This window comes from Saccopteryx leptura, chromosome 2 (assembly GCF_036850995.1).
Source record: "Saccopteryx leptura isolate mSacLep1 chromosome 2, mSacLep1_pri_phased_curated, whole genome shotgun sequence".
In the NCBI taxonomy this organism is placed as follows: Eukaryota; Metazoa; Chordata; class Mammalia; order Chiroptera; family Emballonuridae; genus Saccopteryx; species Saccopteryx leptura.
This window is the reverse complement of record NC_089504.1, coordinates 58,765,734-58,793,081: the sequence shown is the minus strand read 5'-3', so window position 1 is coordinate 58,793,081 and position 27,348 is coordinate 58,765,734. Positions and strand designations below refer to the sequence as shown.

Below are 27,348 nucleotides of genomic sequence, written 5' to 3'. Positions count from 1 at the left end.
AACACGGGGGTAGGGGGGAGGGAGATATATTCAGTGGGACACTTGAATCTATGTAAGCACAATATATTAAAATCAATTTAAAAAAAGAGAGACTGGGATAGATTTGAAGATGCGGCTGGCTCTGAAGGTAGAGGAATGGGCCACAAGTCAAGAAATGTGTCTGGCCTTCAGAAACTTGAAAAGGCATAGAAATGAGTCACCCTCAAGAGCATCCAGAAGAGTATGTGCTGCCGGCACCTTGATTGTAGGACTTCTGACCTCCCAAGCTGTAAGATAAGTGCCTGTTGTGTGAAGACACTATGTTTGTGGTGATTTGTTACAGCAGCCATAGGAAACTGATACAAGGAGGGACTGGAGAAATGGTTTGAAGAACCTGAGGTGATGTGTGGTCCCACTTCTTGGTAGAAGGCATTAGGTTCACCTACCCACAAACGACCCCATTCCCATAATCCTATAACCAGTTTCCTGCAGTCTATTCCTCTTCCTTTTTTCTGAATTCCATTCTTGGTACAGATGAGAAGTCTGTGCCTTCTTTCTTGAGTATAAGTTCAGAGACAGGAGGGAGACCCTGGAGCTGGACTTGAGCTAGGAAATGAGGGAGAGGGGTAGGTGTTTCCCTGGCTAGACAAGGATTGCCTCCTTTTGCTTTTAAGAAGTAATACAAACCTCTTCTTTTATGGCCTAGTCTAAGGGGTCTTGTCAATGAACATCTCTCATTTAGATTTAGACTCTCAAGATCTGTTGTTTGGGGAAATGAACCTTCTGAGAAAAAGAAAAAGCATTGGATTTTTGTTGGGAAAACAGCTATGTTAGGCTTGCTCGCTTGCACTTTGTATGACTAGTGCATGATCACGTGGCAGTGCCGCATATGTATAGTCTATGTAAGGCTATGAGTGCTTGCCCTCAGGGCGGATTGTGGATTGCCTGTCCACCACTGTGAAGGTTGTTTTTGCTGTTCATTCACCTGCTGGTATAAAAAGCGGTTTTCCCCTGTTTGCTTGTCTGCCATTGCAAGACTCTTAAATGAGAATAGCCCAACAATTTCTGGCTCCATACTTCCCCTACCTGCCTGAATTCGACATTGACCTGCCTGGCCTTGGCCACTGGCATTATATCTGGTGTAGTGGGAACGATTTGGATCAGGTTGGTATGAAATTGCCAACACCCTTGAAGGGTGGGATAGAGGAGTGGTCGTTGTTCTCCAACATATGGTTCCCTGTGATTGTCCTTTTGGGGGCCGTGTGCCGAGTGTTTTATGCAGCCCTGTAAGAAGAAACCAAGAGCTCTGTGCAAGAGGCAGCCCGAGGCCAAAAGCTACAGGATGAGCTACAGACGGAGCATCAACAACAGCATGAGCTATGACAGTCACTGGAGAAAGAGTTGCAGATTCGAGAACTGCAGATCAGGCTAAGAACCAGCAACAGCCTAAACTGGAATGAGCACTAGAAAAGGAAGCCTACCGCTCTCAAGAGCTGCAGTGTGAGATGCAGGCTGAGTACCGAGGGTGCCTGGAACTGGAATGGTCACTAGAGAAGGAATCACAGGTTCACAAACTTCAATTTGCCCTAACAGCTGAAATTTGGCAGCGATAGTCGTTAGAGATACAACTGTGGGTTCAAGAGCTTGAGCTTCAGCTTCAGGCCAAGAGCTGGCAGCCACACAAGCCAAAGTGGACACTGAAGATAGAATTGCATTTGTGCTGGCAGAGTGGCTCTGAATCAGCAGGAACAGGCGTTTCCAACTCCTCCTCTTCTGAGGAGAAGGTTTGGGCTGAAACTGCTGTCCTCTGACTCAGAGCCTGGCCAGTGGTCACCCAGAAGGTAAAAACCCAGCAGCCAGAGTGCCTCAGGAGGAGGCACAACCCTCTCTTCAGGTAGTGGAGCACTCTGTGGTCCAACCTTACACCCAGGCAGAACTGATAGAGTTAGAGGCAAAATTCAGGCAGAAACCCACTGAGTCCCTGGTAGCCTGGTTGCTGCAGTTGTAGGACATTGGGGTAGATGACATCATGCTCTCTGGAAGAGATTGAGAAATTGGCTGCCTTTACCACACACTCCTCCTTGAGGCAGCATCTTCAGAACTGCCACGACAGCCCAGGAAACCATACCTTGTTATAGTGGGAGATGGCTGCTATTCGTATGGTCTGGCAGAATGCTGGAGACTTGCTGGGGGGCAGTGATTCAGAGGCAGTCACATACTGAGGGCAGTGATTCAGTGGCAGTCATATACTGAGCTGCAGCAGGTCCTCTGGGAACTGGGTATGAAGAATGCTTCTTTCAACCTGAGGTCCTGTGGGCCAGCTGAGGAAGTGTTTACAGCAGGGATGAGGGACCTTATTCTCTGTAGTCCCCTGTCAGCCCTTGTTAAGTCACTAGTGGCTATCTTGAGCCCCTATGTGGGGCAGCCCACACAGACAGTGGCAGATTTGGGGGAACTGGAGATAGCACAGAATCATAAGGTTGTGCGAACTGCTGCCCATACTCCCCCCACCCCCCAACAAGAGAAACAGGCCTGTAAAGGTTACTCGAACACAAAGGTGGGTATATTTGATTGTGGCTAGGGAAGATAGAAATTGGATGGCAGATCTAATTAAATCCTGCTAGGGCTTTGGCAGCAGCTTAAGCCACAACAGAGGTTCCAGCCGCTGAAGAGGTGGGGAAAAGCAAATGACCCCAGCAGCTGCCATGAATGGCTGGTGTTTGAGTTGCACAGTTGCAACATTACTTGTTGGAGACAGCTGAAGGAGAGGAGGATCCCCATCCAAGATCCGTTGTCCCAGTTTGAACAGGGGGAAAGCCGAGGGACCTGCCTAACAGGGATTGGTGGGGGGTATGGAGGCCCCATGTGAAACTGGCAATCCACTGGTCCCCTTCTAATGTGCAGCAGGTGTTGGCCTTAGAAGATAATAGGTGCTTTTTGCAGCAGCAACAGCAGCAGTAACAGATATGTCAAGGTGGCAGAGGCCTTGAATGTGTTGACCCTGCCAGGTCCTGTGAGCTTGGTGAGGGGTTTGGATGGGGCTTGTGGCAATGGACAGAGCGCTTATGGAAAGGCACTGAGGTCTGTTATCAAAGATCTGTGTGGCTTAGTTGCCTGTTATGGACTTTCACCTTGGTGCTTTGCACAGACAGCTGGGATGTCTATTATGAGCAGTATAATGGACTCTTAGACTGTAACCAGAGTGAGGCGGTGGCTCCCTTGCTGGATGGCTGTGTCACTTGTGGACAGTATAACAGACCTTTATGGGGGGGGGCACCTGTAGAGGCCCTCCTGCACTGGGAAGTGGCTCCCTTCCAGTCGCAGAGACACACCAAGAACACTCTGCAGTTTCAATGGACATGGCCCTGGACTATACAGGCCCTGCCCCCTACCGTAGGGTAGGAGGCTAGAGGTGAGCCTCCAGTTAACTCCCTAGGCAGAGTGCTCAGGGAGATATTGTGAAGGGCATCCTTGTAATTATTGTCATTTTGGTATGGCTTATGCTTTTGTAATTCTGTTTCTGTAGTTTGTACTTTTTCTGTGATATAATGTACCTCACTCCTTGCATAGGGGACCATCACAAAAGATACCTGTCACATAGATTGTGAGGCGAGCAACCCTAGAGGGGTGGAATATTGGGCAAACATGTGCTAGGCTTGCTCACTTGCACTTTGCATGACTAGTGCATGAGCATCTGGCAGCGCCATTTATGTATAGCCTCTGTATGGCTATGGATGCTTGCCCTCAGGGCAGATTGTGGATTGCCTGCCTGCCACTGTGAGAGTCATTTTCACTGTTCATTCGCTTGCTGGTGTAAGAAGCAGTTTTCCCCTGCCTGTCTGCTTGTCTGCCATTGTGAGACTCTACGAAATGGGAATGCCCAACACTTCTGGCTCCTCAGTTGCTCTACAATCTGCCCGAATCGAATGTGGACCTGTCTGGTCTTGGCCACCGGCGTTACAACCCCCTTCTTGGGAAAAATACACACAAGCAGAAAATTCCATATGCAGTTGTTAGGGGTTCATGGATTTGTCAGGTCAGCTTGCTCAGAGGATAGAGTGTGTATGTTTGGGATCTTTGTTTATTTCGGGACACAGGAGTCAGAGGGAGGTAGAGAGGAAGTAATATCGTAAGATGGGCTTCCGTGTTGAGCTAAATGGTTTGGACTGAATCCTGCAGGGAGGATATTAGGCAACATTAGAGGATTTCAAGCAAGGTAGTGACACAATTATATCCTTAATTTTGAAAAAAAATCATTCAAACAACATATACATATATTAGCAATAATCTCATAATTAGTTTATTGGAGCACCTTAGGGGTAAAAATGCTGTTAACGTAATATTTTAATACTTCCTTTTAAAGCCAGTGATAATAGATGGCATATTAAGTAATCTAATTTCATAGACATTATGCTGTAGAAAGCAATTTCCTGTAACCAATGTAAGATCATTAAAATCTTGGTTTTCAAGATCATTGCTTTCCTAATAGCGGGTATACATAGACATTTAGACTTATTGTTACTATTGCTATTATCTCATTGTTCTAGTACTTCTTAGCTTCAATCAGATTCATCTCCAGCAGAGAAAATACAGAGAACTACAGCAGTGAGCAATGGGAGATCACTGAACCAGGGGCCTTGCAGATCAGAAGGTCACTCCTGGCTCTGTCACACACTACAAAAGGAATTCAGATCAAGTTAATCTCCCAAAGCCACAGTTTCTTTATCTATAAAATGGGCATTATAAACCCTACCTATGTAATATTGTGATGATCAAATGCAACCATTAAAAAATAGTGCTTTCAGGCCTGACCTGTGGTGGTGCAGTGGATCAAGCGTCGACCTCAAACTCTGAGGTAGCTGGTTCAAAAACCCTGGGCCTGCCTGGTCAAGGCACATATGGGAGCTGATGCTTCCTGCTCCTCCCCCCTTCTCTCTCTCTCTTTCTCTCTGTCTCTCTCTCTCTCTCTCTCTCTCTCTCTGCCCCTCTTCTCTAAAATGAATAAATAAATAAAAATAATTTAAAAAATAGTGCTTTCAAATAATAATGTATTTATTATACAAATGCAAGCTGACGTGAATTTTCCTTTTAGCATTACTCCCTGAACAAGTTTGGGTTACTAGTTACTAAAGAAGAGCTATGGAAGTAAATGTTTGTGACTTATTTTGGGGTTATTATATGCTTCTCTCTTCACATTATCAAATGTTTTAGAGGTTTTTCTAGTATACAGGCTTGTTGCCTCCGCTTAGCCCTTGAAAAACCTTGAATCAAAAATAGACTGTTTTGCTGTGTTCTGTTATCTAGAGCTGTATGTTTTAAAGGAGTCAAAAATCTCCCTTTGGAGTTAGAAGGGAACATTTCTCATATCTCAGTACTTTGAGAGCCTGCGCAGAGCCACACAGAGGAAACTGTGTGCATGTGAAGCCACTGACTTGCCAGTCTGCTGGTGGGTGTCCCCGACAAAGGAGGAGGGGGCTAGTGGCTTGGAGTTTGCAGGGAAAGAATTGCTGGTTGTCGAAGAGCAACCACAGTGGCACCCAGAAGGCTGTTTTTCATGGTCAGGACTTAGCAGTCTGCTAATCAGACACCCCAGTTTTGAAGCGTGTCTTGCTCAGGAGTGGTGGTGGTAGAAAATACTACAGCATCGCCCACCCGCCTTCCACATGCCTGATGTCCAGCGGGAAAATGTCAGGTGATGGGACTTTTACGCCTGTGACTCAGGAAACCACATGCCATGTTGGACACAACCAGACAACTGCCTTGAAGTAGAAAAGGTGCTTTTTAATTACACCCAAGTGAATCAACGCTGAAGCACTTAATTTTACAGAGACAGGGAGAAGAAGACCTCAAGGTGTCATTCCTCCCTGTGTTTATACCTCCCATGCGGCTAGTAGTAACATTGACCGGGGTCAATGTTAAATATACTGGTCTACCAAGTGGAACCTGAAGGTGAGAAGTGCCTTCTTTGTAGAAGGCATTAGGCTTGCCTACCTGCAAACCCAACAGTTTTTCTTGGACTTCTTTACCCATGGTTGCTTATGACTAGTAGCAAATAAAATATTTTATGCCCATTTCATCAACAGGAATAGCTCCTACCAAGCTGTTATCTTTGCTGAGGTCAAACAGCCAGACATAAAGAGAACTTATGTCTTTGATTTTAGGCTTATTTTGAGGGAAAAAAAAAAAGCAAAAAACAATGTGTAAGCAGCGTGAGCTTTGCTGCCAGACTACCACACACTAGCAATGAGACTGGGGCAAGCATTTACCTTGCTGGCTCTAAATTCACCACCTGTAAAATGAGTGTGATTGTTGCTAGTTTTCAGGGTCCTTGGAAGGGTTAAATGAGTTCAGAGATTCTCACAGAGGCAGCAGTGTACCTGCTTAGCAGTGTCCAAGTTAGGACTCAGAGCCAGACTCTTCAGATATGAGTCCCACCTCCACCTCTCCACTGTGTGACCTGATATCAGTGTCCCACCTCCACCTCTCCACTGTGTGACCTGGTATCAGTGACTAAACCTTCCCAGTCAGTCATATGGAGATAATAACAGTACATACCTTATAGGGTCATTATGAGGATAAAGAGTTTATATAACCAAAAGCACTTAAAACAGTGCCTGTCATTTAGTAAACACTATTAAGTATGTGCTATTACTCTGACAGATTGTAATGGTGATTGTGTTATCTATCATCCATCAAATGCCTGGCACAAATAGTTGATCAGAAACGATGAACTTTTTTTGCAAGTCATTATTATTTCCATCAGAACACTTGAATTTTAAGGAGCCTGAAGGGGCAAGTAATACTGTTTCAAGTCTGTTTTTTGTTTTTATTAAACAGACATCAGCAGGCCTTTTCCAAAATCTTATTACTTCAGCAACTCAAAATGTAATCTTATACTATAGAAGGGAGATTTTTTTCAGTGCCCCTTAGAGCAGGGGTCAGGAAACTTTTTGGCTGAGAGAGCTATGAACGCCACATATTTTAAAATGTAATTCTGTGAGAGCCATACAATGACCCATGTACATCGTTACGCATCATCCAATAAAAATTTGATGTTTTCCCGGAGGACAGCTATGATTGGCTCCAGCCACCCGCAACCATGAACATGAGTGGTAGGAAATGAATGGATTGTAATACATGAGAATGTTTTATATTTTTAACATTATTTTTTATTATTATTAAAGATTTGTCTGCAAGCCAGATGCAGCCATCAAAAGAGCCACATCTGGCTCGTGAGCCACAGGTTTCCGACCCCTGCCTTAGAGCAAGAACAAATTCTTGAGACTTACCCCAGACCTTCTCAATCAGAAATTCTGGGACTGCAACCCATCTGTCTGTTTTTGGTTTTAGTTTTAAATGTCCATTGATGTTTTTAAAACTATTATTTTTAGAGTAGGGTAAGTTGATAGAAAAAATGAGAGGAAGGTATAGAGATTTCTCAGATACCTTCTGCATGTGCACAGACTCCCCCGTTGTCAACATCCCCCACCAGAATAGCGTATTTGTTACAATTAATGAACCTACACTAACATGTCATAATCTCCCGAAGTCCATAGTTCACTCTTGGTGGTATACATTCTGAGGGTTCAGACAAATGTATAGTGATATGTATCCACCTTTATAGTATCATCCAGAGTGTTTTTCTTGCCCTGAAAATCCTGTGTTCTGCCTAATAATCCCTCCCCTCCCCCCAGCCCCTGGCAACCACTGATCTTTTTACTGTCTCTAGAGTTTTGCCTTCAGTCTGTTTTAACAAGTGTCCCAATGATCCTCATGCTTTCTAAAGTTTGAAGACACCAGATATAGAGTGCTACAACCTTGACTACCTTCTGTTGCTGGGGAGTGGGGGGATCAACAAAGACTTGGGTGCTCCATCTGTTTGACAGGTCTTCCAGCCCAGGAAGTGTTAAATGACTGAATTAAGCAGAAATACGAGTAGTTCTGGAAAGCAGACTTAGTTGGGGTGTGGGGAGGGAAAAGCAACTTTGAGAGCATATGAGTCTCTTGCCAGGTCGGGAACAGGACATTTTGGAGTTGTGTCCTCTGGAAAGTGCTGATGTCACATCTGGTGCCATACTGCTCTGAGTGATGGGTAGGAGAAGAGATGCCTTTTGAATTTTTATGTAAGCTTAAAATGAGGAAAATCATATCAGCCTTCAGAAGGCAGAGCTGTTGGTACAAAAGGTCACTAATGCCAGCTGGTGGCATTGCGGAGCTCAGAGATGGAGTATTAAAATAGCAAATGTGTTGTTTTTTAAGCACTCATTGCACAATGGGCTTGAGTCTCATCTTGCTGTCCTGGGATCTTAAGTAAAAAGACACATGAAAAAAAAAAAACCCCACCACGATGTTTTTCCACCTCCTGCAGGGAGGAAGTAGATAGTTAGGTAGTAGGTCCTCAGTCCAAGGGCTGTGTAATATTTGCAGTGGAGTAAGCAAAGCAACTACATGATGACTCCATGGGAAAAGGATAGTGGAGGTGACTAAGCAGGACTAACTGATCATGGCCATTTCAGGTGGCGTTAACAAGTGTTTATTGGGAACCCAGCCCTGTGCTGCATGTGGTTTGTTTGGGGTTCAACCTTGGGTGACTGAGGATTACAGTGCCTGAGGAAAAAAAAAATGAGTCTTAAGGGTGGGGTGGGAAAGTTGTAAGATACTAGTTTGATTTTGTATAGACTGCATGTGTGATGATAAAACAGCATCCAAATAGGTTAAAAAGATCTGAGACATTTTTTGAAGCCATTAGAAATGGATTATCTACATAAGTAGATAATCCAAGGGTCAAGGATCAAACTTTTAGGGATACTGCTCTATAGCAAAAAGAATATGAGAAGTTGGTGAAGAAATGAGAGACCACCACAAAAGGTGAAAGTGGTCCCAAGATCAGGTTCTATCATAGAAATCAGGAGGATACACTTTTTCGAGAAGAGAGATATATTCTTTGATGTTAAAAATGTGAAGAAATAAAAAAGAATAAAGCATATGTGTGTGGGGGGGTGGGGTGCTAAGTAAACATGTAAACTCAGAAAGTATTGTTTTATAGGACAGTTTATTTTTATCATATCCATTTAAGTCAGGGTTTCTAAACCTCAGCACTGTTGATAATTGCTTGTGATGAGAAGCCATTCTGTGCCCTGTAGGATGTTTAGCAGCATCCCTGGCCTCTACCCACTGTTGCCAGCAGTAACACTACCACCACCAGTTATGACAACCAGAAAATTTAAGTATTTATCTAGCACCCCCTGTATACATACATAGTACTGCAGTAACCACTGCAAGGCATGAAAACATGGCACTTTCAACATTAAGAAGAATGCATTCAAACTTTCCCAAATTGATTTATTCTTCTATATCTCCTATTATGTTGATTAGAAATATCTATAAATATATACTACACATACACATATATGTGACAGTAATTCCCCAAGTTAACATTATGTCAATTTAATTATGGAATGACATTGGAAAAGTAGTAGATTAGAAATATTGGTGATCCAATGCTATGCGTTTTATCACAGATCATGTAAGAAATTTTGATTGTGAATTTGTGGCAATATTAGTAAGCAGTTTCCCAAATAAATTTTGTGTATTCTAAAGACTCAAATTACTTTTAGCTCTCTCACTTTTTATGAAGATAAACTATTCTTCCTGACCTGTAGGATTTTTAAAAATATGAGTGTATCCTTTACTTGTTTGTTAGAAGTTATGATGCTACATATTGAAAGTGTTCTACCAAATAAAAGAAAGATGGAGATTTGGGATTGTAATTTATTTGACCTTTGAAAAAACGTTTGCTAGAAAAGAGTACCACAAAAATAATTTCATGATAAGAAGGGTCTTTAATGTCTGGAATAAGCCCTCCGTCAAAAGAAGCAACCTATCATCTTTTCAAACCTTGCTTTCTCATTGCTTAAAAACGAAAGAAAATCTAATGCCCGTTTTGCTGCTGGAAGCATTATTGAGGCTAATTCTGAGACCCATGTTTGCTTTGCAGACTGCATCATCTGCTATCAAAGGTGCTATCCAGCTGGGAATAGGATACACAGTGGGTAATCTCACTTCCAAGCCAGACCGAGATGTCCTCATGCAAGACTTCTACGTGGTGGAAAGTGTGTTCCTACCCAGGTAAGGTGTTTTGTGTGTGCTATCCCCATATTAAAGACTTTTCTACCGGTGTGTGTGTAATGTACTGATGTACATGTTGGACTTTTAGCGGCCTCAAAGCAGCCCAACTGATTGTTACTTTCTGTTGCATCAGGTGGCTTGCATTTTCTACATGGAGATGGGAAATAGATTCCATGCTGTGGGCCAGTTGTAATTAGTTGTGACAATGCCTGAAAGACCGTGTGGAAAAGGACTTTGAGAGTCAGTGGGAAAGAGTGCAGTCACTACAGTAATGTCTGTATAGGTTTAGAATAAGAAGGCACCCAAGAACAGCAGCTGCTGCCAGGTTTTTGTTTCCCCTTAATTTAAAAGGTGGGAGGGGAAGCATGGTTGGCCATAGCATCTGACTGAGTTCACTCAGCTCCTCCTTTTAACTTAAGTCATTCAACTTAGCTTTCCTCAAGAAACCTTGTTAAGAATCCCAGTATTTTGATACCATCTTTGCTAAAACATCCAACTTACCCATTCATGCCACCTCTAACTTTATTGTATTCAGTGGAAAATTCAATTCAACAAATAAGTCTGAGATTGGATGTTGGTGATGGTTACACAGCATTGTAAATGTGCGCAAGGTCATAGCACTGTACACATAAAAATGGTTAAAATGGTGGGCATTATATTACGTCTGCTTTAGAAAAATAAAGTAAATAAAAAGTTTAAGTCTAGTACTAGCTTAATATAGGAAGAGAAATAATCATTATTAAATGGAAATGTTACCACTACTGATAGGATTTTTTATACAAATATTCTATTTTAGATACGGCATATTTTCCTATTATAATGTCTCCACCTTTACCTAAATGTGTTTTACTCATGGTCTAGAAAATAAAGAAAATGGTCTAGCAAATAAAAAAGATTATTTTGGGAGATTGGAGATAATTGTTTTGTCTTTAGGGCTATGAGGATTGACTTGTCACAATTGTTTTTTTAAATATATTTCTTCAAAATAAGCCACGAATTTTGTTTTTTAAAATTTATTGTGTTGACATGGTTTCAAGTGTACAACTTAATATACCATCTACCTGAATCATGCCCGCCATGCCCCATGCAAAGTCTCTTTCCACCCTCATTCCCCCTCTTTTTCCTTTCCCCCCTCTTTACTCCCCCCTTTCCCTCTGGCTATTGCTACCCTGTTACCTGTATCTGTGTGTTATGTGTATATTATGATTTTGGCCTTCACCTTCTTTGATCCCATTCCCTTCTCCCCCTTCCCTCTGACAGCTGTCCATCTGTTCCCTGTGACCCTGCCTCTGTTTCTATTTTGTTCCTCAGTTTATTGTGTTCATTTGATTCCACATATTAGTGAGAGCATATGGTATTTGTCCTTCCCTGCCTGGCTAAAATAAATTACTTTTATTATTGATTATAACTGAACTTGTGTGAGAATAGCTGGAATGACACTTTTACTGTCAGTGTTTTCATTGCCTTATTTAGAAAAAAAGAAATCTCCAGGCCCTGTTAGTTAGCTCAATCAGTTAAGTGTCATCCCAAAACAAGGTTGAAGGTTCGATCCCCAGTCAAGGCACAAATGGGAAGTAACCAATGAATACATGACTGAGTGAAACGACAGATGAATGCTTCCCTTTTCCCTCCCCTCTCTCTCCCTTCCTCTCTCTGTCTCTCTAAAAACCAATCAATCAATAAAAAAACAAATTAAGCCCTGGCCAGATAGCTCAGTTGGTTGGAGCATTGTCTCAAGGCGCAAAGGTTACTGGTTCAATCCCCGGTCAGGGTACGTACAGGAACAGCTTGATATTCCACATTCTCTGTCTCTGTCTCTGTGCCTTTCTCAAAAATAAATAAATAAATAAATAAATAATCAATCAATCAATCTCCGGAAGGATGCTACTTACCTCTATCTATGTGGATAGGTGTCAACTCCTAGAAATAAGTGGCTGTGCCCGTGTAATCACAATGGAGCCCATAAATATCCAGACAGCCTCATTTTCCTTAAATGGTCTTGGCTGAAGAATAAAGTTGGTCTTTCAGAATTTTTAAGTTTGATTCCTCTAGGGTCCTTGAGCAGGTCTGAGAATTAGTTTCCGTACAGAAAATGGACAACTCCAAGGCCTAAGAAACAATCCTGTTTGCTCATGACGCCACTCTTCTTTCTCAGCTGGAAATTGTTTGATGTTTTTAACAGTCTGTGTATCATTCCAAAAAAGTATGCATGAACTATATTTTTCTGTTTAAAGTCAGGAAATAATGAGTTTATCTTAATCTTTTGGCATGATCTCATAGACTCATAATTCCTATAAATGTGTTTTTAGGATGTTCTGACTTTCATGACCTTGTAGGGCCTCCACTCAGACATGTCAATCTTATTTTTCTCTTCAGCTATATAGAACCAGGGGAATGGAGGCCTTTTGTGGAGGAAGGCTGGGAGTGAGTTCAGAGTGGTGGGAGCTGTTACAGCTGAAGATATTTTATGAAGAAGGGCAGGGTGCTCCATCCTTGCTGACTTCTTCTACTCATGGTGGCCAATTAACAGAGCCAACCATTGAGGAGCACTGGGGAAATCATGACCCAACATGTGGTCCCCAGGCCTGCAGTATCAGCATCACTTGGCTTGTTAGAATTGCAGATTCATGAGCTCCACCCCAAATCAGCTGAATCAGAACACTGGAGGTGGGATCTAGGAACCTGTTTAATAATTCCTCTGGGTGATTCTAAGCACATAGAAGTTGGAGAGCCACTGACCTAGCACATTACTTCACATTTCAAAGGATAATCTTTCTAGTAAATACCAATTTTGTTCATAGACTTATTACATGATTCTTACAACTACTAAAACTCCAAATTATTTTAAAATTAATCTTAAATATTAAAATTATGTCTATTTAACAACTAAATTATATAGATACATGACATTATAAGATACTTTATAATAAGGAGCACATAAGTAAGGTCTTCATGGGCACTTTCTTCTTTTATAATTTATTTTTCAATTACAGTTGACCTACAATATTATACTAGTTTCAGGTGTGCAACATAGTGATTAGACATTTATGTAACGAAGTGATCACCCTGAAAGTCTAATATGCATCTGACAATATACATAGCTATTAGAATATTATTGACTATATTCCTTCCCTATGCTGTACTTTACATCCTCATGAGTATTTTTATAACCGGCAATTTGTACTTCTTAATCACTTCACTTTTTCGTCCTTCTTCCCAATCCCCTACCATCTGGCAACCATCCAGTTGTTTTCTCTATATATACGAGTTTGTTTCTGTTTTGTTCATTTATTTTATTTTTTTTAGATTCAACATATAAGTGAAATCATATGGTATTTGTCTTTCTCTGCCTGACTTATTTCACTTAATACCCTCTAGATCCATTCATGTAGTCACAAATAGCAAGATTTCATTTTTTATGGTTGAGTAATATTCCATTGTATATATACCCCATCTTCTTTATCCATTCTTTTATTGGTGGACACTAGGTTATTTTATATCTGGCTATTGTAAATAAGGCTGCAGGGAACATAGGGGTGTATATATCTTTTTGAATTAGTGTTTTGGATTTCTTTAGATAAATATCCAGCAGTGGAATTGCTGGGTCCATATGGTAGATTTTTAAAAAAAAAATTTTAAGAACCTCCATACTGTTTTTCATAGTGGCTGCACCAATTTACAGTCCTATCAACAGTGCACCTCCTGGCAAACACTTACTTGTTTGTTAATTTATTAATGATAGTCATTCTGACAGGTGTGAGGTGATATCTCATTGTTGCTTTAATTTTCATCTCTCTCATGATTAGTGACATTGGGCATGACTTTATATATCTATTGGCCATCTGTATGTCCTCTTTGGAAAAACATCTATTCAGGTCCTCTGCCCATTTTTTTAATCAGATTATTTTTTGATAGGAAGTTGTATGAGTTCCTTATTTTGGATAATAACCCTTATCAGATGTACCATTGGAAGATTTTTTCTCCCATTCAGTAGGTTGTCTTTTTGTCTTGTTTATGGTTTCATTCTTGTGCAAAAACTTTCTAGTTTGATGTAGCCCCATTTTGTTTTTCTGTTTCCCTTGCCTGAAGAGACATATTCAAAATATTACTAAGAGTGACATCAGAGAGTTTACTGCCTATCTTTTCTTCTAGGAGCTATATGGTTTCAGATCTTACATTTAAGTCATTAATCCATTTTCAATTTATCTTTGTATATGGTATAAGAAAGAAGTCTAGTCTCATTTTTTTTGCATATATGTCCGATTTTCCCAACACCATTTGTTGAAGAAACTGTCTTTATTCCATTATATATTCTTGCCTTCTTTGTCATAGATTAATTAACCATAAAAATTTAACTCCTGTTTGTCAAACAGACTATAGTAAAATTAGTTTTATTATACATTGTTTCTCAGCAGTTCCATATGCCACATAAAGTGAATAAATTTTGTGCCATGATTGTTGCAATGGTTTCACTGGGATATGTACATGACAAAATTAATGAACTATACAATTTATTGAATGCCAATTATACCTCAATAAAGCTACCAAATAATGCTTCCTCCCTACCCACCCATACTTCTGCACTTGGCCAGGGGGGAGCATGAGAGAAGGTGGGGTGGACTGGCTCTGCTGTAAGCAGATGAAACATTCTGAAGACCCTGGTGGCTCTAAAATTCTGTGATTCCACCAGGTCATAGGGAGAATTAATTGCTTGGGGTTTTTTGAGATGTTTTTATTACTACTGTTGTGAAGCTGCAAAATCTGTTTCCCTTAGCAACCAACTGTATCATGCTATTTATTTATTTGAAAATGGCTCAGAGTTATTTTTAGATATTATGTATTTGTTCTACAGATTATTTCATATTAGGGGTGGGAAAAGCTCTGGACCTGATTAAGATTTGAAGGGTGATATAAAAGCCCTTTCAACGATTTGGTTCTATGATCTTCCAAAATTACAAAGTAGATGAGTAGAGAATCATGACCATATCTTAATATTTTGACCCCAAATTCTATTCTGCAGTCATAAACTCAAGGTTGTAGATAAATTTTCAAGTGCATATGGGATTAGGGGGAAAGGATGTTTCATAATGTTTGTACCATGTTTAGACTATTTAGTAGTTGCAACAGAGGTGGCAAAGGGAGGTAAAGTTTAAAAGTTCCAAGTATGAACCAAGCATAGTTTTACTGATATTGTATTTATGTCATATAGTATATAATATTATTGTTATTACCATTCATCTTTACAAAAAACCCCACCCATTTTTCAGATGCATTAACTAAGGCCCTGAGATAGTAAATGGCTTAATCAAAAGCCATTCAACCAATAAATGGTAAAGCCAGGGTTAGAATTTAGGAGTAGCTGGCCGAAAAGTCTTGTGTTTCCCCACACTATGGCAATAAAGCACAGGAACAGCACTTCTGATTTTTTGAATCAGAAAAAGCATTTAGCTTTTACCCTAGAATTCTGAACCTAAATCTGCCTCTCTGGCCCCTTGACAAGCAGCTCTATTCCATTCCTCCACGCCCCTCTAAGGGACACCATCACTGCCTTCTCTGGGATGAGAATCAGGGTTCAAATGCTGGCAGTAAAAGTTACATATCTTTCCACTTCAAGAATAACTATCTGGCCCTGGCCGGTAGCTCAGTGGATAGAGCATCAGCCCAGCATATGGCCATCCTGGGTTTAATTCCCAGAGTATCCAGGAGAAGCAGTCATCTGCTTCTCCCTGCTCTCTTCTCTCCCTCTTCACCTCCCACAGCCAGTGGCTTGATTGATTTGAGCATGGCCCCAGGCACTGAGGATAGCTCCATTGGAGCCCATCAGCCTCAGGTGCTAAAAATAGCTCAGTACTTGAGCATCAGCCCTAGATGGGGTTGCCAGGTGGATCCCAGTTGGGGCACATGTGGGAGTCTGCCCCCATCTCCTCTTCTCTCACCTAAAATGGAGGAGAAGAAGGAGAAGGACAAAAGAAGAAGAGAGAAGAAGGAGGAGGAGGAGGAGGAGGAGGAGGAGGAGGAGAGGAGGAGGAGGAGGAGGAAGAATAATTATCTAACTAAAGGATTTATAAAAATTCTCCTGCATTTTAATCTCCTCACTTACAAAATGAACTGAGTTGGATGTGAGTATTATTGTAGAAAATGGACTCCCTATAGTTTTGACGGACATGCTGTTCAGGATTTATTTGAATACCTAGTGAGTACCCTTCTTGGGGAAGAGAATTCCACAGAACTCTTATGAGGGTAATACATTATTCTAAATGACAGGCAAACATATATGTCAAAGGTCTCCATAGATGTTGCCAGATATCAGTGCCAGATATTATGGTTTTGACGCCAACCACCTGCATTTTAAACAGTGCTGACATAAACTCGTCCAAGGCTTGGATCTATATCTAGAACCACTGCTGAAAACCTCGCAGCTGAAATTTCCAAAGCCTCTATTTTATGCCTACAGGGGAAAGTGGGTTTTTCCCCTCAAACACTACACAAATTCCTTGAAGAAAAATGATATAAATCTTGTGAAGAAGTCTGATTTACTGCAGACTTGAATTTTGCTGAGTAGGTCTAGCTGCTGGGCATCTTCTGGTGGAGACCACCCAAGCTCAAGTCTGCAGGGGGACCCTTCCACTGGCCAGCAGACTAATGTTGATTGCAATTGTGTTTAACTGCCTAGCTAAGCATTTAGTACATGTGCTGAGGAGCCTGTGTTGGACATCTGTGGCCCAGTACCCATAGCCAGTAGGTCTGCCAAGGCATGACCTCAGAAAACCAAGGTTGGTGCCTGCTGGCTGGTCTTCGCTGAACGTGCTGTTTGGTTCTGCTCTTGGGCTTTGTAACCCCTGACAAACTCCAGCAGAGGCCAACAGTCTCATTGGTATTCATTTCCTTCAGTAAAGCTTCATTCATGTCAAGCTGGTATTTGTTATTCACTGGAGCAGCTTAATCTGCAGTAACAACCCCTGCTGCTGTGGTACTGAGCATGCTGTGTTCTGTTTTGGGTGTGTGTATAAAGTAATGGCTTTTAACCCTAATTTTTAAAAATGTTTTAATGTGAATAGTAATACATAGAAGGGTTTATCCTCATGATGTTTTTAAAAGGAAGACTGTGAAAAGTATCTCTTTGGTCCCTATGCCTTTTTTTTACCCAATGTCCAGTCCCAATTATCACTGTTACTAGAGGCATGTTTATTCTTCAAGGATGTTTTATGCAGATACCTGCCAAAAATATGTTTTTTCCTTTTGTATACAAATGGTGGCATGCCACAGGCAGTATCTGTATCATGCTTCTTTCACTTAATTTATCCTAGAGATCTTGCCATGTCATTACATATTAAACCTCCTTGTTCTTTTTTAACATTTGCACAGTATCCCAGTGTATGGCTGACCCATAATTAAGTTGACCAGTCCCCTTGTGAGAGACATCTAGCTTGCTTCCAATCCTTCATCCTTACAAACAATGCTATAATGAATAACCAAGTACACATATGTCATTTTGTACATGTGCTACTTTATCTCTGTAAGCGTGGATTTGCTGGATCAAAGAGTTACATACATTTATAATATTGACAAGTTATCAAAATATCCTCTATAGCAGCGGTTTTCAACCAATGATTGATGGACTGGTGCCAATCCACTGGCAATTTCATGTTGGTTCGCAAAAGAGTTAACAATCCTGATGTTGTATGAAGATTATAATCACTGGGTCTATAATCTTCATCTACTATCAGGGTGGTAAACTCTTTTGTGGACCAGCACCAGTCTGTGGATTGGCAGTTGAAAACTACTGCTTTATAGAGAAAGTATCAATTTACTTTCCCACTAATACTATTTCAGCCAATTTCCCTTGACCTGTCCCATAATTTTTGGATTTTTTTTCAATCTGATGGTCTCGCAGTGATATTTCGTTTTCATTTTATTATGAATGATGTCAAACATCTTTTCATGTGTTTGAGTCATTTATATTTCCATTTCTGTGAAGTGCCTGATTATATCTCTGGCTATTTTTTAATTAACTTTTTGGTCTTGTTCTTTTTTTCTTTCTTTTTTTTTTAAGTGTGAGGAGGGGAGATAGTGAGATAGACTCCTGCATGCTTCTGGTCTGGGATCCACTGGCAACCGCCAGTCTGGGAATGATGCTCAAATCAGCTGAGCTATTTTTAGTGAGTAAGGCTAATGCTAAGACCAACGAGCTATCCTTAGTGCCGGGGTTGACACTCAAACCAGCCACCGGCTGCAGAAGGGGAAAAGGGGAAGAAGAGGAAGAGGAAGGGGGAGGAAGCAGATGGTTGCTTCTACTGTGTGCCCTGACCAGGAATCAAACCTAGGACATCCATACACAGGGCTGTCACTCTATCCACTGAGCAAACTGGCCAGGGCCCTTTCTTGGTCTTTTTCTTTAATGTTGATTAGAGCTCTTTAAATTGGGAGGTTAGCCCTTTGTGATATACATTACAAATATTATTCTTTTTGTCATTTTTTTAAAACTATATAGCCAATTAATTCTTCCTGTGAAGTGTTCACCTCTGGACTGTTTCCTGTCATCATACAACCTCAGTCACCCATATTGAGAACTTCTTACATGCAGGCACATGGCCGTTCACATTTTATGCCCTTTGCAATTGCATTTCTATAGGCTCAGTACCTCACCTCAGGAAACAGCTTGTAAATGGTAGAGCTGGAACTCAAACCCAGGTCTTTCTGGACTACAAGGAATTAAGAGTATCTTAACTACCATACTTGATATCCAGTGTGCTTTAAGAGAGTGAAAGCTAGACTTTTTTTTTTAAAGAAACCTCAGTTTCTTCATCTTTAATTTTTCTTTATTTATTCATTTTTAGAGAGGAGAGAGAGAGGGAGAGAGAGAGACAGGAGAGAGAGACAGAGAGAGAGAAGGGGGGAGGAGCTGGAAACATCAACTCCCATATGTGCCTTGACCAGGCAAGCCCAGGGTTTCGAACCGGCGACCTCAGCATTTCCAGGTCGACGCTTTATTTGCTGCGCCACCACAGGTCAGGCCAAACTAGTCTTAATATTAGTCAAAGGAACACAGTCTTATTTGTCAGGGTGGTATCATGAAGGCCAGACCAAGATAAACCTGCATGGACTTTCGATGTTCCACTTAGAACATAGCAAAAAGGGATATTGCCCCTCTGTATAAAATCATATTATTTACTGGACTGTTCTAATTTTTCACAATGAAAAATTCAAGTACAGGGAGGTTAGGTGACTTGTCTGATGTTATACAAAGTGTATTTTATGCAGTAAAAATTTTTAAAAATTGGTGATAAACATCAAAATTCAGGCTAGTGGAAATGGTATAAGATCAGTAAAAAATACAGAGGGGCTTCAACTATATGGATAAATTTTATTTCTTAAGCAGCATTTTGGTATCATGGATATACACTGGTTTACACCTTTATACTTTATACCTTTCATATATTGTAAATATTGCAAAAAATTTTCAAAGATGAATCCAGAAGAGGGAGAAAAGAAGATGATGTGTGTGGGAATGAAAATCAGGTTTTAAAATTTCTCTAAAAAAATTGTTTCCTATAATTCTGGATTTCAGAAAGACTTCACAGATTCTATTCCCATCCATTTCCAATTTGATGATTCTTGCTGTTGGTGAGATATTTTAAAAATTATTTCACTTATTCCTCCTTAAAAGTATTTATTTATCCAGTGTTCCAAATCTATGGTCAAAAAATACATTTCTAAAATTGTTATACACACTAAACCCGAGATATTATGCCTAAAGCATGTCAACTATGGTTTCACTGGGGACGGTGTGTTGATTTCCCCAGGACGGAAGCACGGGGGGATGATGAAGAATTTTCAGGCTGAACACACAGTGTGACTGGCAGGGAATGCCTGCTTGGAGTGGCCCTCGCTGAGTTAGCATCTGTTTTTACCTGATGGCCACTAGCCTTTGCAACATGACCTTCACAGGACCCACTGTCAGGGGGCGTTTTTTTCAAGACGGGAAATTGGCCCAGGACCAGTAGAACTAGAATTTGAAATAAAAATTGCCTTTGCTAATATTCTCTTTCTTGTTCTTTTTAATATTTTAACTGCAGTGAAGGGAGCAATCTGACCCCAGCACATCATTACCCAGACTTCAGATTTAAGACATATGCTCCACTAGCATTCCGATATTTCAGAGAACTTTTTGGTATCAAGCCTGATGATTACTTGGTAAGAACCTATAATTTTCCTTCCTTTTCCAGAAATGTGTGATGTAAACATTTGTCTCATAGCAACGGTGACAAGCGACTTGTGTCTCTCGGGAGCACAGTAAAAGCTCCAAGTTTCATAATGATTATAAATTCGGCTTCAGAACATGTGCTTTCATTATAGTTTTTAACTGATGGTTACAAAATCTGCCATGGTAATTGATACTTAAGTAACTGTGGTATTGGTTGCTCCTCCAGATAATTATTCTAACAGATATATTATAAGTAGTTCTAAATATTCCAGCCAATTTTGCTAATTGTATTCTATTTGAAAGCCTTTCTATTTTAATTGCCTTCTTTATGCCATTTATCTCAAACCTGCCTTGGCCCGCAACCATTCTCACCCTGACCTAATGACCTACAATTAAATATCATTTTAAAGAAACTGGATAGTTTTGTTCACAAAATCTCTCTATGCAAAAAAAAAAAAAAAAAAAAAAAAAAAAAAACCACCTCTCTATGCAGGCTCTTTTTAAACATGTAAACATGTTTTTATTTGGTACAAGGGCATGTTTTATCTTTAGCTTTGTCTGTTCTCCCTGTCTGCCTTCTGGCATGCAGCAGATACAAACATAATAGCTTTTTGTGAGGTAGTCTGATGATCCCTCAGAGTTTTACCTTATTCCTGTTCAAGGAGTCAAGAACTGCCTTTCTCTTTCCAGAGGAAAATGGTTTATTGCATAATTTGATCACGGTTAACACCCTGGGGCTCTTCAAAATAGGTTTTCAAGAAGCTGTGGGAAGGATGCCATCAAATATTTATTGTTCATCTCATTCTGAATGATATTAATAAGACTTGACTAGATCCTGGAATAACGCTTTGCAAAGGAAGTATAGCAACATTTGTCCTTTATATCAGAGAGTATTTAAAATGCATCTTTTAATTTGGGTACAATGTAAATGATTAAATTCCAAGCTGATTCTCTTTTGTGCCGATGACAATACATGAATGACCCTCTTCTTTAGTTCAGCCCTGAGAAAATAATTTGACTCCTTCCCAATGAAATAATACTGGTTATTCAAGACATATTAATAAGTCTTTATATAGCAAGTATAATTGGATAGAAAGTCACTAGGCATCCTGCTGTCCTGAAATGTGTGTCCATGTAGCTGTCTGCCTCACCACACCCCTTTAGTTGAATGTCAGGTGACTCTATCCAACATTACCAGCCCTGACATCCCAGCCACTCAAGTACACAAACATTTGGGGGAGGGGTGTGATCCTATGTTTTCTAGCCATTCTGTAATTACTAAGGGTCAGTGTCATTCAAGGGATGTGTTTGGGGGACCCGGCATGGTCTTAATATCATATTATTAAAAACAAGATCAATCTGTCTATTTCTGCCACATATTAGAAATTAATGAATTCCCCTTCTGATTTTCTTTGAGTTTCTGTCGGCGAAGGAGGTGCCATAGACTTGCATTTCATAACACAGATCCAATCAGTGGGATGAGAGCCAATCAGCTGCCTGTCTCCCCTTCTCCCAAGTCCACCTCTCTTTGGCCCTCCTGTGGCCATTGACCTCCAGGCTCGGAAGCCGTGCTGTCACTGTTCTGTCTCACAAAGTTGCTTTCTTTTGGGAAGGCCTATTTCTGAAAAAGTTCTCATGTAGCTTTCACAGTAATGATACTTTAAACTGGAAAAGTTACTTTCATAATGAGGTTAGAGTATTTACAAAGGAGCATAGGAGACTAGGCTGATGATGGCTCTGGGAGCAAAACTCCTCCTTCATGTACCTGACAAAATGTAATCATTGGGTATTCTGAACACCTAATGTAACCAAAATACTTTGCTAATAATGATAGGGAGATTCAAAACATTATAATTCATGATATTAAAACAACTTAGAATCTAATTGGAATGATGATTGGTTTACATAGGACAACTCTTCTACCAGGCAGTAAATAAAACTGAAGTAACACATTAAAAGCTCCAGGATTTCCAAGGAGAGAGGGGTCTTTTACTGTTGGATTGATGGTTTAGGAGGGCTTCTTATGGGCATGATGTGGTGTAACTGTGATTTTAAAATTATAAAGGATTTGAGTAGGTGAGAAATCAGGGAAAGGTGTTGGAAGGGACCAGGTGAAGGTGACTGTGATACCAAAGATGCAAATGCATGAAATATTTAGAAGGACTTTGAATGGGCCAGTACAGCAAGAGGGGAAGGTTTTGATCAGGAGTATTAGAAATATAGGGCCAGATAATTGAAATAAACAGATTTTTTAAATTATAGGAAATTAGTGAAATGTAAAGACTGACTAGATATTTGCCAACATTGAGGAACTATTTTTTCAGTGGTTTGATGGTATCGTGGTTCTGTTTTAAAGGAGTTCTTCTCTTTAGAGACATGTACTGAGATATCTATGGATGAAAAGATTTGATGTCTGAGATGCTTCAAAAGAATCCAAGGGAAGCAGGCAAGGGTATGGTTGGGGGTGTAAAGAAAACAATATTGGCCACAAGTTGATAATTGTTGATGCGGAAAGACAGACCTGCAGGTTTCGACTGCACAATTCTCTTTACTTTTATATATGCTTGAAATTTTACATGATAAAAAGTGGGGTCGGGGGCATAGGACCAGGCATGTTAGTGTCCTTTTGTTTGATTTTGTTTTCCACATCCCTTATAACTGTACACACCGTTCAATAACTGAGTCCATCTTGAGCCTACAGAAAACATAAAAAAGACAGTGGCTCTCTAGCTAAACATGACCTGGTCCCCAGTGGCTATAGCCACACACTTGCTCTGCACAGGGGACACCCACAGTCCAGGACCGAGGCAGCTTCCCCTCTAAGTCTTGCACCTTCTAGATGCTCACCTCCAAACCACTCAATCTAGGGACCCCACCCAGTGACCTGGAATGCAGTAGTTGAGGAAGGGCCTTTTGCATGACACAGCATGCTTCTGAAAGTCAGGTATAACCCTCAGAGACTTTCTAGCTGACCCCTTCATTTTAGATGAGGAGTCTGAAGCTGGGGTGAGTGCAGGGAGAGCCCAAGGTTACCCATGTTGGTGGGGACAGTGTCCATACCAGAACAGCAGCCTCCCCATTCCCCCCACCCCACCCGGTGTTTTACTTTTACCATCTGGCCTCATGCTTCCCAATTCACTAAGTCACAGGCCTCATTAAATGTAATCTAAAGGTAGGTACTCCCTAGCCCATCAAACTGTGAACTGTGATTATCCATTCTGAAGAATACAGCCAGAGATCTCAAACACCCCTCACAAAGTACATTTTGGAAGAGCTAAGCCCAAATAAAGCACAGAGAAAGAAAATAGGATGTACTTAAAAAACGGTGTGAAGCAAAGAGGGTACAGTGCAAATCACCAAGTGCAATCCCGTCATCTGTCAAACTGGGGCTGTTCAGACCCAAATTTGTAAAGATAGACTGATCTAAATGGGGGGAAGGGAGGGTAATACTATGTAGTGATTGAAAACCCTATAGATAGGCTTGACATTGGATCCTCATTTTATGTGTGTATTTCTCCTTAGTTTTGTGCTGTGGCATCTGGATTTCAGTCTGAATTATTCTGTTTATGATCTCACTTTTATTAAAATTCACCATGTGCATGCTGATTTATAAGTGTCATCTCGAAACATGCATAATTTGGATTGTGAGACAGCACAGTGAAAGTGCTTCTGAGTGCCCCACACAGCAGTGCAAATGCGTTTTCTTTCTTATTTGTTCCTAAATAAGCACCTCCCAAGGGAAGGTGAAGGGGCCCCGGAGCCTTTTTCCCATCCCTGCTTGGGCAACAGGCCTTTGGTTCACTTTCTTCTCCACCAAAATCCAGCATGATTTATATAATGTCTTTTCAGGTTCACTGATACCAATAAAAAAGGGAGCAGAGTGAATATTTAACACAGTCTAGGGGAAGAAACAGCAGGAAAGATGATCTCCCCCGCACTGCACAAGTTTACATTGTTAATTTGCCTTGGCAGCGCCCAGCCCGGCTGTACTCTGCGTTCCTGCCAGTGGGTATAGGAGGGGGCTCTGCAGGAAATAGAAGCCAGAGAATGAATACCTTGGAACAGCTGGCGCAAATGAAAGTGCCTGGAAGGCTCATAAAACCCAGGAGTACACATGGGGGCTTGTTGAGCATGGCTAATTAAAATGTTCCCATCTCTCCTCCTTATTCTGTCTTAAAAGACAACATTTCAGTGAAGGTTGCTTAGAAGAGAACATTGTAACAGAGGTGTAGATTGAGAAACCATAGAATTACAGATAACAGTGGTACTATCTCTGTTCAGTATTATGATGCCAGTTTACTGCACATTAATGCTGTGCTAGCAGAGACGTCCCTCCAAAAAAAGATTATTAAAATGTATCAAAACAATTTATTTTTCCCTATATATTTATAAATTACATAATAAAGGAGTATTTGACAATTAACTCACCAATGAAATAATCTCTGTATTATGTCACTGCTTATAGAAGAATTTGAGACTAATTGAGAGCAGATGTTTAGGTCTGAACCGTTTTCTCTAGACAGTTCTTCCTGAATCACCCCCTAATTTCTCTATTTACAGCCTCTAATTTTCACATTCTTTGTTTTTCCTCCTATTCATAAGAAGGTTCTGAGCCAAGAATTCAAATCCCATGAAACAAGGTATTGGAATTTCTGGAGTCAGGGTTCTGCCTTCACTCTTTAAAAGACCTTTATTCTCCAGGGTCTCAAATTCATGATTTTACAAAAAACCCATCTTTTTTCTTGCTTTTCTAAGAATGTGTATCTTTGCGTAGCCCTCCTGTCAAAAGAGTCAGGCTACCGCCCTCAGTACATCCTAAAGCACCACCAGTTTTTCCTCACCTGCCTGTGTACTGCAGGTTACATGCCTCTCTCTCCCCTGCAGGTGGTCATATAATAAAAAATAGCACCAGCCATATAGCTAAGTGGTCAGCCTTTGCCCAGGGTTTCAAAAGCATCCACTCTAAAAACTTTCAACAGCTTTCATGTAGGTGTTATCTTTGTTTTAGAGATAAGATTCTTTGGACTCCAAGGTGCTACGTTACCTACTCAAGGTTACATCGCAGCCGCTGGCAGAGCCACAATTTTACAAATATCAGTTGATTCCAAGTCCTGTGCCGCTGCTACTGATCACCCTGCCACGTGGACAGTGCACTCATGGCAGGAAAGTGCCCTCTGCTTCCTCTTGGCTTCCATGGCATCCTGTGTGCAGTCTGATGGCTATTTTTGTTTTCCTACCTTATCCTCAACTTATCCACAAAGGCTGAGGCTCTAGTGCTGCTCACAGGGAGCATCAGGAAGCAAGGCAGGCGGGAAGAGCATGCCATAGATCAGGGGTCCCCAAACTTTTTACACAGGGGCCAGTTCACTGTCCCTCAGACCATTGGAGGGCCAGACTATAAAAAACTATGAACAAATCTCTATGCACACTGCACATATCTTATTTTAAAGTAAAAAAACAAAACGGGAACAAATACAATATTTAAAATAAAGAACAAGTAAATTTAAATCAACAAACTGACCAGTATTTCAATGGGAACTATTGACCTGCTTTTGGCTAATGAGATGGTCAATGTGCTCCTCTCACTGACCACCAATGAAAGAGGTGCCCCTTCTGAAGTGCGGCGGGGGCTGGATAAATGGCCTCAGGGGGCCGCATGTGGCCCGTGGGCCGTAGTTTGGGGACCCCTGCCATAGACGATGGAAGTTGCCCGTGACTGTTAGGAAGGCAGTAAACACTCACTTTCTTTTCTTGGAGAATTTTGTTTCCTTTATACATGGTGCTGTCAAAGCAAGATAATTTAAACGGTGACATCTAGAAAACTGTTTTTTCTATTCTTTGGACTTGGATATTCACAAGCCCAGATGAAGAGCTTTGGGGACTGACTGTTCAGCCCCATGTTTTCAGAGGCCTCCAGCAGAAGATAAGGTTTTTTTAAATCTCTGCCTTTGCCACTCACTGGGGCTAGTCTGATCACACATATTCGCCTCCTTACCGTTTGCTCTGCATCCTGTGTTTCTCTAGTCAATAATGTGGATTATTAATGAAACACTGAACTCAACAACCATAAATTGAGTTCTCTGCTAGTTTTGGGAACTTTTGGTGAGATTTACAGCCCTTCAGTTATTGGTGGAGTTCAGTCATCTATTCTATTTGACAAAAATTTACTGAATGTTCACTATGTGAAGGCCCAGGTCCTGAACTGATCATGGCAAATGATATTCATAGTTTCTGCACTCATTGAGTTCTGTACTCTAATGGGAGCTTGGAAGAAGTGAATAGGCTATTAAGGTATTTTGTGGTGACTTCTGTGATGAGAATGCCCAGTGCCAGGAAGCAGTTGCTCTAGCCTCACAGAACCAGGAAGAGTTTGCTGCAATGAATGCCAGCAGGCTGCAAGCCACAGTCCCTGTAACAGCCTCCTCTCTGTGCTCCCTGCACCTCCCTTCCCCCACCTATGATGGGGTCTCAACACAGCGGATAGAGTGCTGCTCTGCCCCAAATCTTCCCATGGCTTTCAGCTCCCTGACAGAAAAGGCCATCGTTCTTAAAGTAACCTGTGGCATCCTAGTGCTCTGGCCAACTCGACCTTTCTGGCCTCATCCCTTTCAGCTCTCCTCGTTTACCGGCTTTGGCCACTGGCCTCCTTGTGCCTTGAATTCTCCAGGTCGCAATACTTTTGCATTTGTCCTTGCCTCTTCCTGAAATGTCCTCGCCCCTGCCTCCGATATTCCTGATGCCTCTGCTCAAATGTCGCCTTCCCCGAGAAGTTTTCAGTGACCACTTACTGAAAACTTACTGCAATCCCCCTCATTCTTTGCTAGTATCTTTGCCCCCTTTTCATGCTTCATTTTTCTTGATAGCACTTACTGTATACTCTGATGTATAATTTCTTTACTTGTCTGTTTCCTCTTACTAGGACGGTGATAGCGAACCTTTTTATAAAAACCGCCCACTTTTGCAGTGCGGTCAACCTGGTCCCTCCCGCCCACTAGTAGGCGTTCCAGCTTTTATGGTGGGCAGTAGCGGAGCAACCA

The 27,348-nt window shown here is 41.1% G+C and overlaps 1 protein-coding gene across 1 annotated transcript in view; it reads left to right on the top strand.

The window, feature by feature from the left end:
• PIP5K1B (phosphatidylinositol-4-phosphate 5-kinase type 1 beta) overlaps window positions 1–27,348 on the top strand; it is a 388,154-nt gene that overhangs the window by 194,277 nt on the left and 166,529 nt on the right. The window contains exons 4-5 of the mRNA XM_066368035.1: window positions 9,977–10,107; window positions 20,184–20,301. Coding sequence (XP_066224132.1) covers window positions 9,977–10,107; window positions 20,184–20,301 — 249 coding nt within the window. The remainder of the gene's footprint in view (window positions 1–9,976; window positions 10,108–20,183; window positions 20,302–27,348) is intronic.